This window comes from Pipra filicauda, unplaced genomic scaffold (genome assembly GCF_003945595.2).
Source record: "Pipra filicauda isolate LSUMZ 115617 unplaced genomic scaffold, ASM394559v2 scaffold41_size5083284_pilon, whole genome shotgun sequence".
Taxonomy (NCBI): domain Eukaryota; kingdom Metazoa; phylum Chordata; class Aves; order Passeriformes; family Pipridae; genus Pipra; species Pipra filicauda.
Window position 1 is genome coordinate 3,884,536 of NW_024104554.1, and position 12,816 is coordinate 3,897,351.

At 36.0% G+C, this 12,816-nt stretch overlaps 1 protein-coding gene across 1 annotated transcript; it reads left to right on the top strand.

Moving 5' to 3' along the window:
- The first annotated feature begins 5,424 nt into the window (after nt 1-5,424).
- LOC120324090 (thyroid peroxidase-like) lies at nt 5,425-12,069 on the top strand. The gene is made up of 5 exons (XM_039385562.1): nt 5,425-5,502; nt 5,646-5,739; nt 7,974-8,058; nt 11,222-11,391; nt 12,011-12,069. The coding sequence occupies exons 2-5, from the start codon at nt 5,646-5,648 to the stop codon at nt 12,067-12,069; spliced, it is 408 nt and encodes a 135-aa protein (XP_039241496.1). The 5' UTR covers nt 5,425-5,502.
- The last annotated feature ends 747 nt before the right edge of the window (nt 12,070-12,816 follow it).

Sequence of the window (12,816 nt, forward strand, 5' to 3'; positions counted from 1 at the left end):
TTACTGAGGTTGATAGAGGTATTAAACAGGACTGGTCCCAATACTGAGCCCGGGGGAACCCCACTAGCACTCAGGTGCCAGTTTGATGCAGCACCACTCACCACCATTCTCTGGGCCCGGTGATCCAGACAGTTTTTAACCCAGAAAAGGGTGCACCTGTCCAAACCGTGGGCTGCCAGCTTTTCTGGGAGAATGCTGTGGGAGGAAGTATCAAAGGCTTTAGTGAAGTCCAGGTGGACTATATCCACAGCCTTTCCCTCATCCACTAAGGGGGTCACCCCACTCCAGAAGGAGATCAGGTTGGTCAGGCAGGACCTGCCTTTCCTAAGCACATGCTGTCTGGGCCTGATCCCCTGCTTGTCCTGTATGCCCTGTGTGATCGCAGTCAAGACGATCTGTTCCCTGGCACCGAGGTCAGGCTGACAGGCCTGTAGTTCCCCAGATACTCCTTCTGACCCTTCTTGTAGCCACACTGCCTAACTCTCAGTCCTCTGGGATCTCCCTGTTTAACCAGAACTGATGATAAATGATGGTAAGTGGCTTGGCAAACTCCTCCACCAGCTCCCTCAGGACCCTTGGTTGGATCCCACCCAACCCCATAGACTTGTGAGTGCCTAAATAATTCAGCAGGTCACTAACTACTTCCTCCTGGATTGCAGAGGGCCTGTTCTGCTCCATGCCCCCAAGCTCAGGGGCTGGTTGGTCTTAGAATAACAGGTCTTTCTGTTGAAGACTGAGGCAAAGAAAGCATTAAGTATCTCAGCCTTTTCTTCATCCTTGGTTAAAATGTTTCCCCCCACATACAGTAAAGGATGGAGGTTTTCCTTCCCATCGTTTTGTTGTAACTGTCTTTACAAAAAAACTTTTTACTGTCTTTCACAGCAGTGGTCAAACTGAGTTCTAGATGAGCTTTCTCCTTTCTAAGTTTCTCTCTACATGATCTGGCAACATCCTTGTACTGTTCCTGAGTTGCCTATAAGAAAAATAAGAAGAATAAGAGGATAAGAATATGAAATGCATTCCACCAGCCTGGGACATCTTCTCTTCTTCAAGGTGAGACCATAACTAATCCGCAAAGGCAGAGATATTGTTTTAGAGAACAAGGATGGCATTTGGAAAAGCAGGTAAAAAGTCATCTGGATGGATAAAAAGTTTATTCAGCTACAGACTATCACATTCTACCAGATCAGCAAGCTGCTTATTCCTTCTTCAAACCTACTTATTGCAGGAGTAAAGGTCCAAAGCTTTGCTTTTCTTTTTTTGCTCATAATATTTACCGCTAATCTAGATACTGTTAGATACTACAGCCAGCCATTTAATTATTTACTGGCCTGTTTCAGTTCAATTCCTGATCTTTTAAACTAATTGTTAATTATGTGGCATCAATTCAATCACAGAGCATGAGATAAAATAAATATATATAGAGACAGATAGCTCTCCTGCCCCCAAAAAATATGGTGTACAAAGACTGGAATAATATCTGAACTATTCTCTACTGTAAAACTACTTAGCCACTACTTATAAATGTATTTTTTCACCTATTATTTACCATTTAGTTTAAGACAACTACATATACCAGTTAGGTCAAACTTCAAGTCTACACATCACGCATAAAAATTAGTCCTAAAAGCCATTTAGCATCCTATTTTGCATTTGATTAAAAAAAACCCCAATAATTAGTGTTGGGAGAAGCCTGTTAAAAAAAAGGACAAGAAAAATTCCAGGCATAGTTAATTTGTGATTCATGGGTCCCTGTTGTAAATCTTCTATCTCTTAGGCCTTAATATCTTTATAATCCCTAAAATTGTCAAGACATTTCTATGAACTCATATGATTTTTTTTCTACCATATATACAAGCTGTTTCATGTGTTGTTTAAATAACTGTCCTTTTTTGTTTGTTTTCTACTTGAAACCTTCTTGACCCTTGGTTCTTTACTGGAATAGACAGTGAATTATCATTACTTATTCACCCTCGTCATCCCATTTCCGGCTTGAGAGACCTCTGCAAGGTCTTCTTCTCTATCTAAAGACATTAGTAGCAAAAAAAATAAAAAAGTTTGTAATAAAATGAAATTAATTCCAGAAAAAACTAAGTGCTTATAGTAACCAGGAGTCATGGTATCAGTGAAACCCAGCTAAATCGATTTCTTCTACTAAACTACATTTCTTTCACCCTCTTCTTTTTTGACTTGTGACATTTTGCTTATTTTATTAAAATAAGGCTTATTTCTGTTGTTTGTATGTTGTTATGCTAGAACTTCAGCACAATTTCTTCTGTTGAAGTATTGTGCAGTTATATGCACTTTTTGCCTCTTCTCTTGCATGAGTGTTCTTAGAATTTTAAAAGTCAGAAGAGATCAGAAACTAATTTGACTGTTATAGATTAGACATCCATATCAACAGTGTCCTTCATGCCTTGCTAGAGCCCAGGATTGCCACTAAATTTTACAAAATAGCATAATCTGCTAGCAAAAATAGCTCCTGCAGCTGCACAGATATGTGTCAGAGATCTCTCATTCTAATCCAATGTTTGAAAGACCTGCTGATGCCTCACAGAGCCTGATAGGGTTGCAGGCTGTTACAGTGCGTATGCAGTTGTTTTGAGGCTATAGAATTGTGTCTGTTTCCGGTATCAAACATCAGTTGCAATTGCATAATATTTTAAGTATGGGCTAATTTTTCTAAATACCATAGTAGGTCTGCAGAAATTCATGTGTGAGTAGTCTGAAATTCTATTGCTTTGGAGTATTTCCTTGAACAGAATTTTCTTTTTATCATCAACTCAAAGATTTATTTTATAGGTTTTTTGTTTTTAAGAACACAGATACAGTACTGCTCTTCGTCTGCAGATTTAAATCTTGGGAATATAACAAACTGAATGAGTCATTTAATTTAAAGCTTACTAATATTCATATGGTTAACTGTTAAGATTCACTGTTGCTTTTCTCAAGAGTGCTGTTTAGCATAAGGACTGTTTTACGCTGGTCTTTACTCCATGTTTAGGTTGTCATTGATCTGTGCAGTTTCCTTGCTGGGTGGAAAGGTCTGACACCCTTTCTGCAGAAAGAATGGCTTAAGACAGGCAGCTCACAGACAATCTGGGACAAAGGGGTACATTCAGCAAGATATTCATTGAAATTTTCTGCATTGACATGTGGGTAATATATGAATCTTGGACTAAGAAAATTAAGGCTGTTCTTGAGCCACTAAACTTTACCCTCTGTCTTTCAGTAGATTTCAATAACAGGATACTGAATAAGCTCCAGTAAGAATAGGAATACAACTGTGTCTGTCCATGTCAATCCAGTGTAATTAAGCTTTCCTGTATGTTTTAACTAAAACTGTATTTGTGGCTCAGTGGGGAGTTAAGCATTCATACTCTTAAAATCAGAAAAACACAAAATAGATGTTGTCATTCAGTTTTTTCATCACAGACCAATTTACTGCCTGTAACCATTTAAACCCAACTGTTGACAAATATTTCAACTGCAACCAACAAGCAAAGGTTGAGATCCTTATTTAAACAAACCTTGATGTAGGTATGCTTTCTTTGAACCAAATGTGGAAGCTTTGATTTTTTTCTGTGAAACTGCAAAGAAAATCAAACACATTTTTCACTTTCAGAAAGCCTCTAATCTGTCAGAAATTAAACCTGTGGTACTTATGAAAGAATATAGGTGAGAGTTCCTTGTTCTATTAGGTGTTTGGAATGGACCTGCTTTTCTCAATGCTTTGCTGTCTTGGGAGAAGTCAATCTACTTTATGTTTTCTTATGTAAGGAAACTTATTCTTAAAAGATTTACAATTTGGAATGTAAATTAAAGAGGTATTTCAAGTTTAACTTCATGTCTGCAATCTTAAATGCCCCAACCAAAGAGCATAAACCTACTTTTCCAATAGAGGTCTGTTTCCCTTTGCTCTGTGCTTACTTCTCAACCGTATCCACTCACCTTTGCACTGAACAGGTTATGGATGATATTCCTGAACTGCTGTAAGAACAACATGGAGTTTCTCCTCCAGTCAGTTCACATGCTTGTAGGTTTCCTTTCACCGCCACATACCACAGCCATAAGCTCCAGGATGCTCCCTGCTACCCAACTCCTACTTAACTTATCACATATGGCAGAGATCAAAACACTGATCTTTGGCTCCACCTTGTGATCTCCCTGTCGACACCAGCAAAGATTAAATGAGGAAATCCTGAATCCTGATTCCAGATCCAATTTTGATCTCTCTGCCTGTATAGGAAATAGAAAAAACCCCAGCCAGTTAGAAAAGTGTAACTCAAAAAAAATATCTGGGCTCAGAAGTGTGAAATAAATTACCCCAGAGAAGAAAAAAAATAAAAAGTGCTGGAAGTTGGCAGGCAGCCTGGGGTTTATCGTCCGTAACTTAAATGGTCATTTTGGTAAAGCGCCAATTATAGAATACATAAAATAGGATACGAAATTCCTGTTTCTCTCAAATACATTGACAAGAAGAACTAGTGAAAAATATACCCAGAGTTTATTTTACTGCATAACATGGCAATATATATATATGTATATTTAGTATGAGCATTTTTTCTTCTCATTTTCAGAAACATTACTCTGATATAAGAACTGACTACATAGGTAACTCTTGGTTCCCAGCAGGAAAAAAAAATAAGTCAAGTATTAACGTCAGTTTCTGCTTTGTGGGAACATGCTGTGGTCAAAAAGATTTTGAAATTATTTGCACTGTTAAAGCTTGAGTGAGTACCAGTGCATAAAGCTGATAGCATAAGCTGAGTCCCTGGAAAGTACTTAGCTTTCATAATTCAGAACAGTTACTGCCATCGATAAAGTACAGAACTGTGGAAGATAATCTCCTCAGCAGACAAAAGGTCAGACAATAAAACTTTTGCTTCCCATTTTCAAGAAGAAATTAATCATATTAATTCATGAAATGTAAAAAGAAGGGGTGCTTTCACATGGAGTTTCTATTGGCAGTATAGTTTCCCTGAATTTTCAGACTTGATTTATTACTATTTTTTAATGTTGATAGGATATAGAGCTAAAAATATTTTAACTCTTTTGATTTCCAACCAACATAGTGCATGTGAAAAATGTTACCTCTTGGATAGTTTATATATTTTCACTGCTGTAATAACTGCCAGAGAATCAGTGCACTGAAACGGAGAATGCAGCTCACCTAAGTTATGTGAGCATATTTGTTCTGCTGCTTTGATACCGCAGTTACATATGGATAGGAGCCTACAGGGGTCTGCGTGATGTTATTAGTAATTTGGCCACTTAATGATCTTACAGGCAATCACTAATCTACAATCAAATCATGGTAGTGCACAGAGAAGTTCAAAATGAATTGTGGTAAAATACTGATGAATTTCTAATATGGAGGCTAAGTGCTGCTGATATCGTGAGAACAGATTATGTTATAAAATAAAGAGATGTGTCTCCTTGTCCTAGAAGCTTCTCAAAATGTAAAAGAAAAGTAATAAGCAAGGAAGGTAAAAAGAGAAGGTGAGTTACTTTGAGCTTTGAAAACACAGTCAAACTAATTTTAAAGTAAAATTTGCTTTATCCAGGAAATTATTTATAATATGGCTTATAATTAGAAGATGAAGGTATATAATTTGTCAACAATTATTTCTTCTTTCTTGTAGATGAAAGTTTTCATTATTTTGGGACTTTCAGCAGCTACAGCCTTCACAGCTGTTTTCTTTTCTTTCCTTCAGATAGGCAAAGATACCATCTTTGGTAAGTAACAGTAAAAATAAATGTTATTTTCTTTTGTTGACTGTTGAAAATACACTGGCAATGGAGACAGTTTAGCAATGGCAGTATAGCTTAATCTCTTTTTGTGTTCAAGATATACTATCTGGCTTCTGTGAGAATTATTCCATGGGTGTTTTCTTTTAAAATGCATCTTCATAAACTCGCAAAATAAAACTTTGTATGTACAACGTATCTCAATCACTTATTCTTTGACTAGGAGTGATTTTACTTTCCTAGTGATATTCATATGTGAGATGATACATTTACAAACGTGATTGACAGATTTCTTTCCCCATTTGTTAATCATTACCTTTAGTCATCCTGGGCTAGAGGCTGTTGCCATAGGAAGCCCCACCTGGCACGCTGGCCCACAAGGGTGCATGTATCCTGTGGGTTCATTTGCTACTGGCACCCTGTGGATTTTAGAGCACCTCAGATAGCAATAGTCCCTATGTTCAAACAATGCAATCTTGTCATTTTTTGCATCACAGCAGTTTTATTTGCATCTGTTCAATCTAAATAAGTTAGATCTTGTAAACTAGAAATGTAGGCAGACACTAGATTGAATTTTAAAAGAAATCCTCAGGGACTGATTTTACATGGAATTAGGGCAGAGATCGTAAAGAAACCGGATTTTCAAACTTTACATTCTCTTAAATCCTTTTAAGTAAAGGATTTCTTCCTAACATCTAATGTCAACCTGCCCTCGATCAGTTTAAAATCATTGCCTCTTGTCCTGTTACTATCTGTTCATATAAGTCCCTCTCCCTCCTTTTATATGCCCACTTGAGCTTCTGGAAGGCCCCATACATGAATACACATGGACTGTAAATAAATAGAAAGATGAACTGCACATGATTCTTTTTAGAGTGCCTTTTAGTCTCATGGGAACAGTATAAAATAATGTTTATTACTGCAAAAACCACGTTTTTGAAAACACTGTATTGGTACTAAAATCATACTTCTCAGCAGAATAGGAAGAGAGACAATGGAATTCAAGTATAGCAAGTGGATCTTCTCTTTTAGATAAGAGTAGGAACCAATATCACATAATGAGCAATACTTTAAGCATATTATATTTCTCAGAGGTAAACCTCCTAAAAGTAATTGAAAACATAATAAAGTTTAAAATAATTACTTGTTGTGTTGCCTATAAAGATCAGACTTGTTTTATAACATAGACATTCAGATATAGCAGAAATCTATATGATAATATCAAATGAATCATCTGAATATTTTATCATGCATAGGTAAAAAAGAGAAATAACTACTGCTGTACTTAGATGGTGAGATCTTTAGGAGAGTGGAGTATAATTTTCCGTAGCAAAGATTACTCCTCATCACACATTATTTTCCATTAAGCTGAGTGCCCTACTCAAAAAAAGATCACAGAAATAGTACAGTATGGACTACAGATAAAATATGTTCACCTAAAATTACACTGTACATAAATTATAAACAATTGTACATAAATAATTGTTATTATTTTTTATTATTCATTTTCTAAGAAAAAATGGGCCATCCTACAAAGTACAGGTGGAAATTAAACCCTTGGACTTCAAACGTGACTGATTCTTTTAAAGTTGTATGTACAAAAGAGGATTAAACCAAGTTTCATGATAGCAGTATAGAAAATAGCACAGCTGAAGTATTATTAGGTTCACATATATCTTTCCATCAAACATAGACGAAGAAATGAGAATAGGACTTCGATTCATTGGTCCAATTCCAGAAGTCTTAAAGTTTTTTAATTATGCCTGAATATGTACTTGAATTCTTCATGTGTCTCAGCCTAGCTCACATTACCTGTGAGGAAGGCTCAGATTTGTCCTATCAATCCAAGGACAGATTAATGAAAAACACATATGAAGCCAGTTAAGCATAATTACATACAGAGAACACAACATGTTTCAGCTGGACCTATTATGTTTGGTACTATATAACATGTCCAAAACTGGATTTATACTTAAAGGAAATCTAACTCTTCAAGCTTTACAAATTATGGAAGAAGTGATTTACTACTCCTACCTTACCTTTCAGAATGGTCAGAAACCGTAATATTAATTTCAGGAACACTAAAATAAGGAGATGATTTTAAAGGGGAAACATTGTGCATTAATATTAGAGATCTATATATTTTCTAATTTTAAGTATTTTAATAAGTACACAATTGTTTAAAATATTCGTATTTCTTTTCATTTTTTTTCCCTGTTAAGAAGAAATTGAAGATAACTGTATTACTAAGGCTATCCAGAAGGGTTCTAGTCTGGTGGATTATGCTGCACGTTATGAAATGAACAGGTAAAAAAAAAAAAGATGTGAAGAATCTATTCTGCAAAAAACTTTAATAAGAGAAATGATGTAATTTTTCTGTTTCTTTGAGAAAACATATTGTCACAGATTCACTGCACCCATTACCTTTGAGAAACCTGATTGAATGGAAGGTATTACTATACCTTCCTATGGCAGGAGGTTTGGATCTAGATGATCTTTAAGATCCCTTCCAACCCAAACCATTCTATGATTCTACGATTATGTCACTGATCATCTGATCCAGTATAACCTTATGCATTATCACCATATAAATTGTTCTCCTAAAAAGTGAAAAAAATAAGAAACGTAAAAATAAATAGGAATGTGATTCTGATCTAAATAGCATACCACATTCCATTAACATGTGACTCAAGAAATATAATTTTATGGACATTACATACTTTTGAACATTAATTTTTTTTTTCCAGGGCAGAGTGAGATGGGAACAGCTCCTATGGCTTCAGTGTCGAAACCCTGTTGCCTTAAATTGGACTGTTAAAGTGAATTTCATATTTCCCCTTCCATCTAAAACAGATGTAATGAAATGATAAAGGAAAAGAAATATAACATTTATCTTGAACTGTGGGTAGGTAATAACTTAGGGAAAGCTCCTTTGTGCTGGAGTTATGCTATGAGAGGGATCTCTTTAAATCACGTTCTGTGTAGCTCTGACTAGATTTCTATGCTATACAGAATTAATTTCTCTCCAGAATTTGGAATACATCAGCTAAGTTTTACAGGGTTCAATTATCACACTTTTTCTTGGATTTTCTTAAAGGATTTATTCCTGTGATTTGAAAATGAGTCACAATTTGCAGAGCTCTGTGAGAGATGACTGTTTATATGGACAGAACCTGTCAAGAACTGTGGCCACTCTATATGTAGAGACTGAGGTCATTTTCATTTTATTGTGGTTTCATTTTTGATGACAACCCTCAGGCATTTAAATTTAAAAACACAAGTCTCAACTTCTCAGTGGCTCAGCTGCCTCACGTACTAAATGGAGATACTGATGTTTATTTATCTCACAGTATACTGTGACAATTATTTGGTCAATATCTTATAAATGATAAATGATAAAAGGTGTTAAATGATGATTGTTTCAATTAGGATTTGAAATTTTCATATTCCTAATAATGATACTATCGTGGGTCATTCTACTAGCTTTAGGAGACTATTTTTGCATTACTAAATACTGAGACAGTTTGCAACTTACACAGTGTTCAGCCTTAGGAGTATGGGTAAGAGCTAGAAGGGACTAGCATGTATACATTGAGTAAGGGCAAGGGGTAGAATGGGCAAGAAATGTGGCAAACTAATAACTGCTGTGATAATCTTATGGGGCCTGTGAGATTAAAGAAATAAAATATTCTTAACTGAACACATCTTGCCCTTAAAGATGATGGTGGTTCAATTTTGGGGTTAGGTTTTGGGATTATTTTAGGGTATGGGTTATTTTTGATTCTTACCTCCTAGATAATTTGTACAAATATTTTCATTTAACTCATTTGTATAGAGATGTTTGTCTGTTCATGTAAGTTTTCTTAAATGATGCTTGACTGATATTATTCCCATGCAGACATTAAAATACTGAACTTGAGTTCTTGCATTTAGTTACGTCATCTTTCTCTTCTTTTTAGTTGAGACACAGTTCAGGACTTTTAATACTCCAGATTCTCTGACAAATTCTTTATTGTCTATAAAAGACCTGAAAAACATGGTGCTGAAGAGCAAGATAGTTGTTTTTCATAGTAGCTCTGCTCTTCAAAGAAAAGAAGTAGTTTCTTTGTAAGGAATAAATACACATGCTAAGTCTCCTTTGGATCAATTAAGGACAAATTAAACATCTAGAAAAACCTTTGGAGTTTGTATTTTCTTGCTTAATACCTTTTATGTAAGCATGTTTCAAATTTTGCAAACAGAAATTTAACTGTTTGCTTTGCCTAAATCAAAACTGATAATTCCATTTTAAAATTTCCTTGCGCTTTAAGCACAAGAATATGACAGCAATGAATATGACAGTGCATTTTCATGAAAATTGCATATCCAAAAAATAACTATGTTGCAGAGAAGCCCTCAGAAATATCTGAAACCTATGACCATTCCAGAAATGGAATAGACTGGAGTGTTTTTTTCCTAAGCTGTAGGGAGTCAGTTTAGGACTTGGGTCTTCCAGCTAAAAAGGAAATTCCCTCTGATGCACTTTTCTCAAGGCTCCTCTGCCATAAAAACCACACTGGCAAGATAGCCCATGCTGAGTAAAAAAAAAAAAAAAATCTTGCAGTGAACCACGGAATGGTTGAGAGAGATCTGGAGACCACCTAGGCCAGTGCTGTGTTCAGAGCAGGATCAACTAGAGCAGGTTGCTCAGCACACTGTCCATTTGGGCTTTGAATGTCTCCAATGACAGAGACTCCATCACCTCTCTGGGCATCCTGTTGCAGTGTCTGACTTCCCTTACAGGAAAATGAGTTTTCATATGTTTAAGTGGTTAACTTTATGTTACAGAAGTTATCTCATCAAACCTGAACTCCTTGAAGTTAGAGGTAAGGCCAATCTGTAAGCTAAAATATATAGCTATATAATTGTCTAAGTAAGCCCTACTAAAGTAATTGCTGAAACTCCATATAAAAGTACTCAGAGCCAGGAAGGTATTTGGACAGTTTCTAAGAAGACAAGTCTCTATCATAAACTGCAGATAACATCTAAACATCTGTGGGCCAGTTGCTTGACTCCCGGATGCTAAGGCATTTGCAAATCCACCTCCAGTGATTGACATGGTCATTGGTACTAAACATCGCATGAAAGCAAAGCCTACTCAAAGCAGCGAGTAGGGAGCCCTCTATTGGGACTGTCCTGCACAAGGTCCTCCCAGCTGCAAGCTCTGTTCATCCCAGCAGTTTCTGTCTCATCCTAAAGGCTTCCCACAAACTTAACTTTTGTTGTCTGTGTCCAATGGAAGAACACTTTCCCTTTCTGAATTTTCCTTGCAAAGCAAGATCACAAAGTAGTCTTCCTCTTTGCTTTCCCAGTGTACCCTTCAATCAAAATGTACCTTAACTTGCAACATATCCAACACAGACAAAAAAGCTATGAAAAATTCTGAAGTTCTAAAAAGTTGCAAACCTTCTGTATTTTATCTCAAATATAGAAAAATCCAAGGAAGTGGAATAGCAACCCCTACCTTGCTTCTGGCTTTCTCAAAATTTCCTGAGCAAGAGAGTCAAGATATTTCCCAAGCAGCTGAACGAATGGAAATGTCGATTCAGGTGCTGAAACAAAAAGTTTGCCAGAAGCACAAACGTTCGTTGCATCAAACTGGTAAATATAGCATATTGGCACACCCACCCCCCCTGCCCCCCACTGATTTCTCGAATGCTATGTTCTAGATTAAAGTTGAGTTAACTTCACTTTTACTTTACCTCTGGCACTAATTCATATCCTGTTGTCACTCTGGGGCGAGGAAGCACTTGCTTTTGTTCTTAAAATACCTCAGTCACTGGTTTACATTTTTCTTTGCTGGAGGGTGGGTGGTGTTCCTATAGTTGAGGAGAGCAGCATCACACTGTTGGCATCCTGTGAACTCATGACTGTATATTTGTATTGCCTATAAATCAGCTTGCATATCATCAGTGTTACAAGCTTCTTGTTTACAGTGAAATCTTCCCCAGCACTTTCAGTTTAGTGTTTGATCTTTTATCACTTTACAGCATTGCTATTTTCAAATACACTTCCTCTCGACATTGATTGCCTTATGCATATTCCTCTTAAGAAAATACATTCTTCTTTCCAAAACTGATTTTATAATACATTACTGTTACACATTTATTTCCACTTTAGCTGGTTTTTTTATGTTAGAAAGGGAAAGAAAGAGAGATAGTCCAGAAAATTCAACATTGGATAATTATCTAAGTAAAGTAAAATTCTTGTTGTTAATTAGAGATGAATTTCAAAATGTCTGTCTGGTGTCTGGAAGGCTCAAAAGTTCAGAAATATTAACTATTTTTTTCCATAATTTAATTCTGTCATTTACATGAAATGTTCTGTCATAGTATTGTAACATGACATTTTTTTCAAGATTAGAGCTCTGTAGACAAACATAAAGCTCCACAGTTATTTTGTTATTTTATTTCCATGTAGAAGCATCTGGCTTACTAAACTAATAGGACATTTGTAGAACTAAAAATATATCTGTATCATGTGTGCATATATTTACACACACACAGAGATATGATTATTTTTGTGCTGTGCACTTTAAAAAGAAATTAAATTCTAAACAGCAGAAAGGCACAAAACTCTTGTTAATTTTTAAAGCTGTAACAACATTAATGGAACGTAAATAGACATTGTACAGTCTATGTGCCACAAAAGAATAGTTTTACATGGATTAAAGAACTTGCTTGACTTGAAAGAAAACATGTGAGTCAATAGGCAGCAAAGATAACTAGGTATAATTTTGAACCTGAACTAACAGCTGTATCTACAAATTTGGAATGAGTGACTAGTACAAAATGACAAGGTTATGGAGCCAGTCTAACAACCTCTTCTCTCTCTGTTCTCACTCCTGCCTTGCACAGTTTTTAAGTGCTCAGCAGAACATTTTTCAAGCTGATTTGGCTCTTGGGCCTTTTTCTAATTTTTACTTTTCTGGCTTAATTTTTTTGTTTGATTAATGAACTAAAGCAGCATAGTTCAGAGTTGAATGGACAGAAGGAATAGGTAGTGGGACTGAGTGACCTGCATTAG

Bases quoted from the DNA above. Each gene is read 5' to 3' on its own strand.
- LOC120324090 (XM_039385562.1), top strand. From the start codon at position 5,646: ATGAAAGTTTTCATTATTTTGGGACTTTCAGCAGCTACAGCCTTCACA. The intron at 5,740-7,973 runs GTAAGTAACAGT...TTCCCTGTTAAG, and splicing joins AGGCAAAGATACCATCTTTG to AAGAAATTGAAGATAACTGT. The intron at 11,392-12,010 runs GTAAATATAGCA...GTTGTTAATTAG, and splicing joins ACGTTCGTTGCATCAAACTG to AGATGAATTTCAAAATGTCT.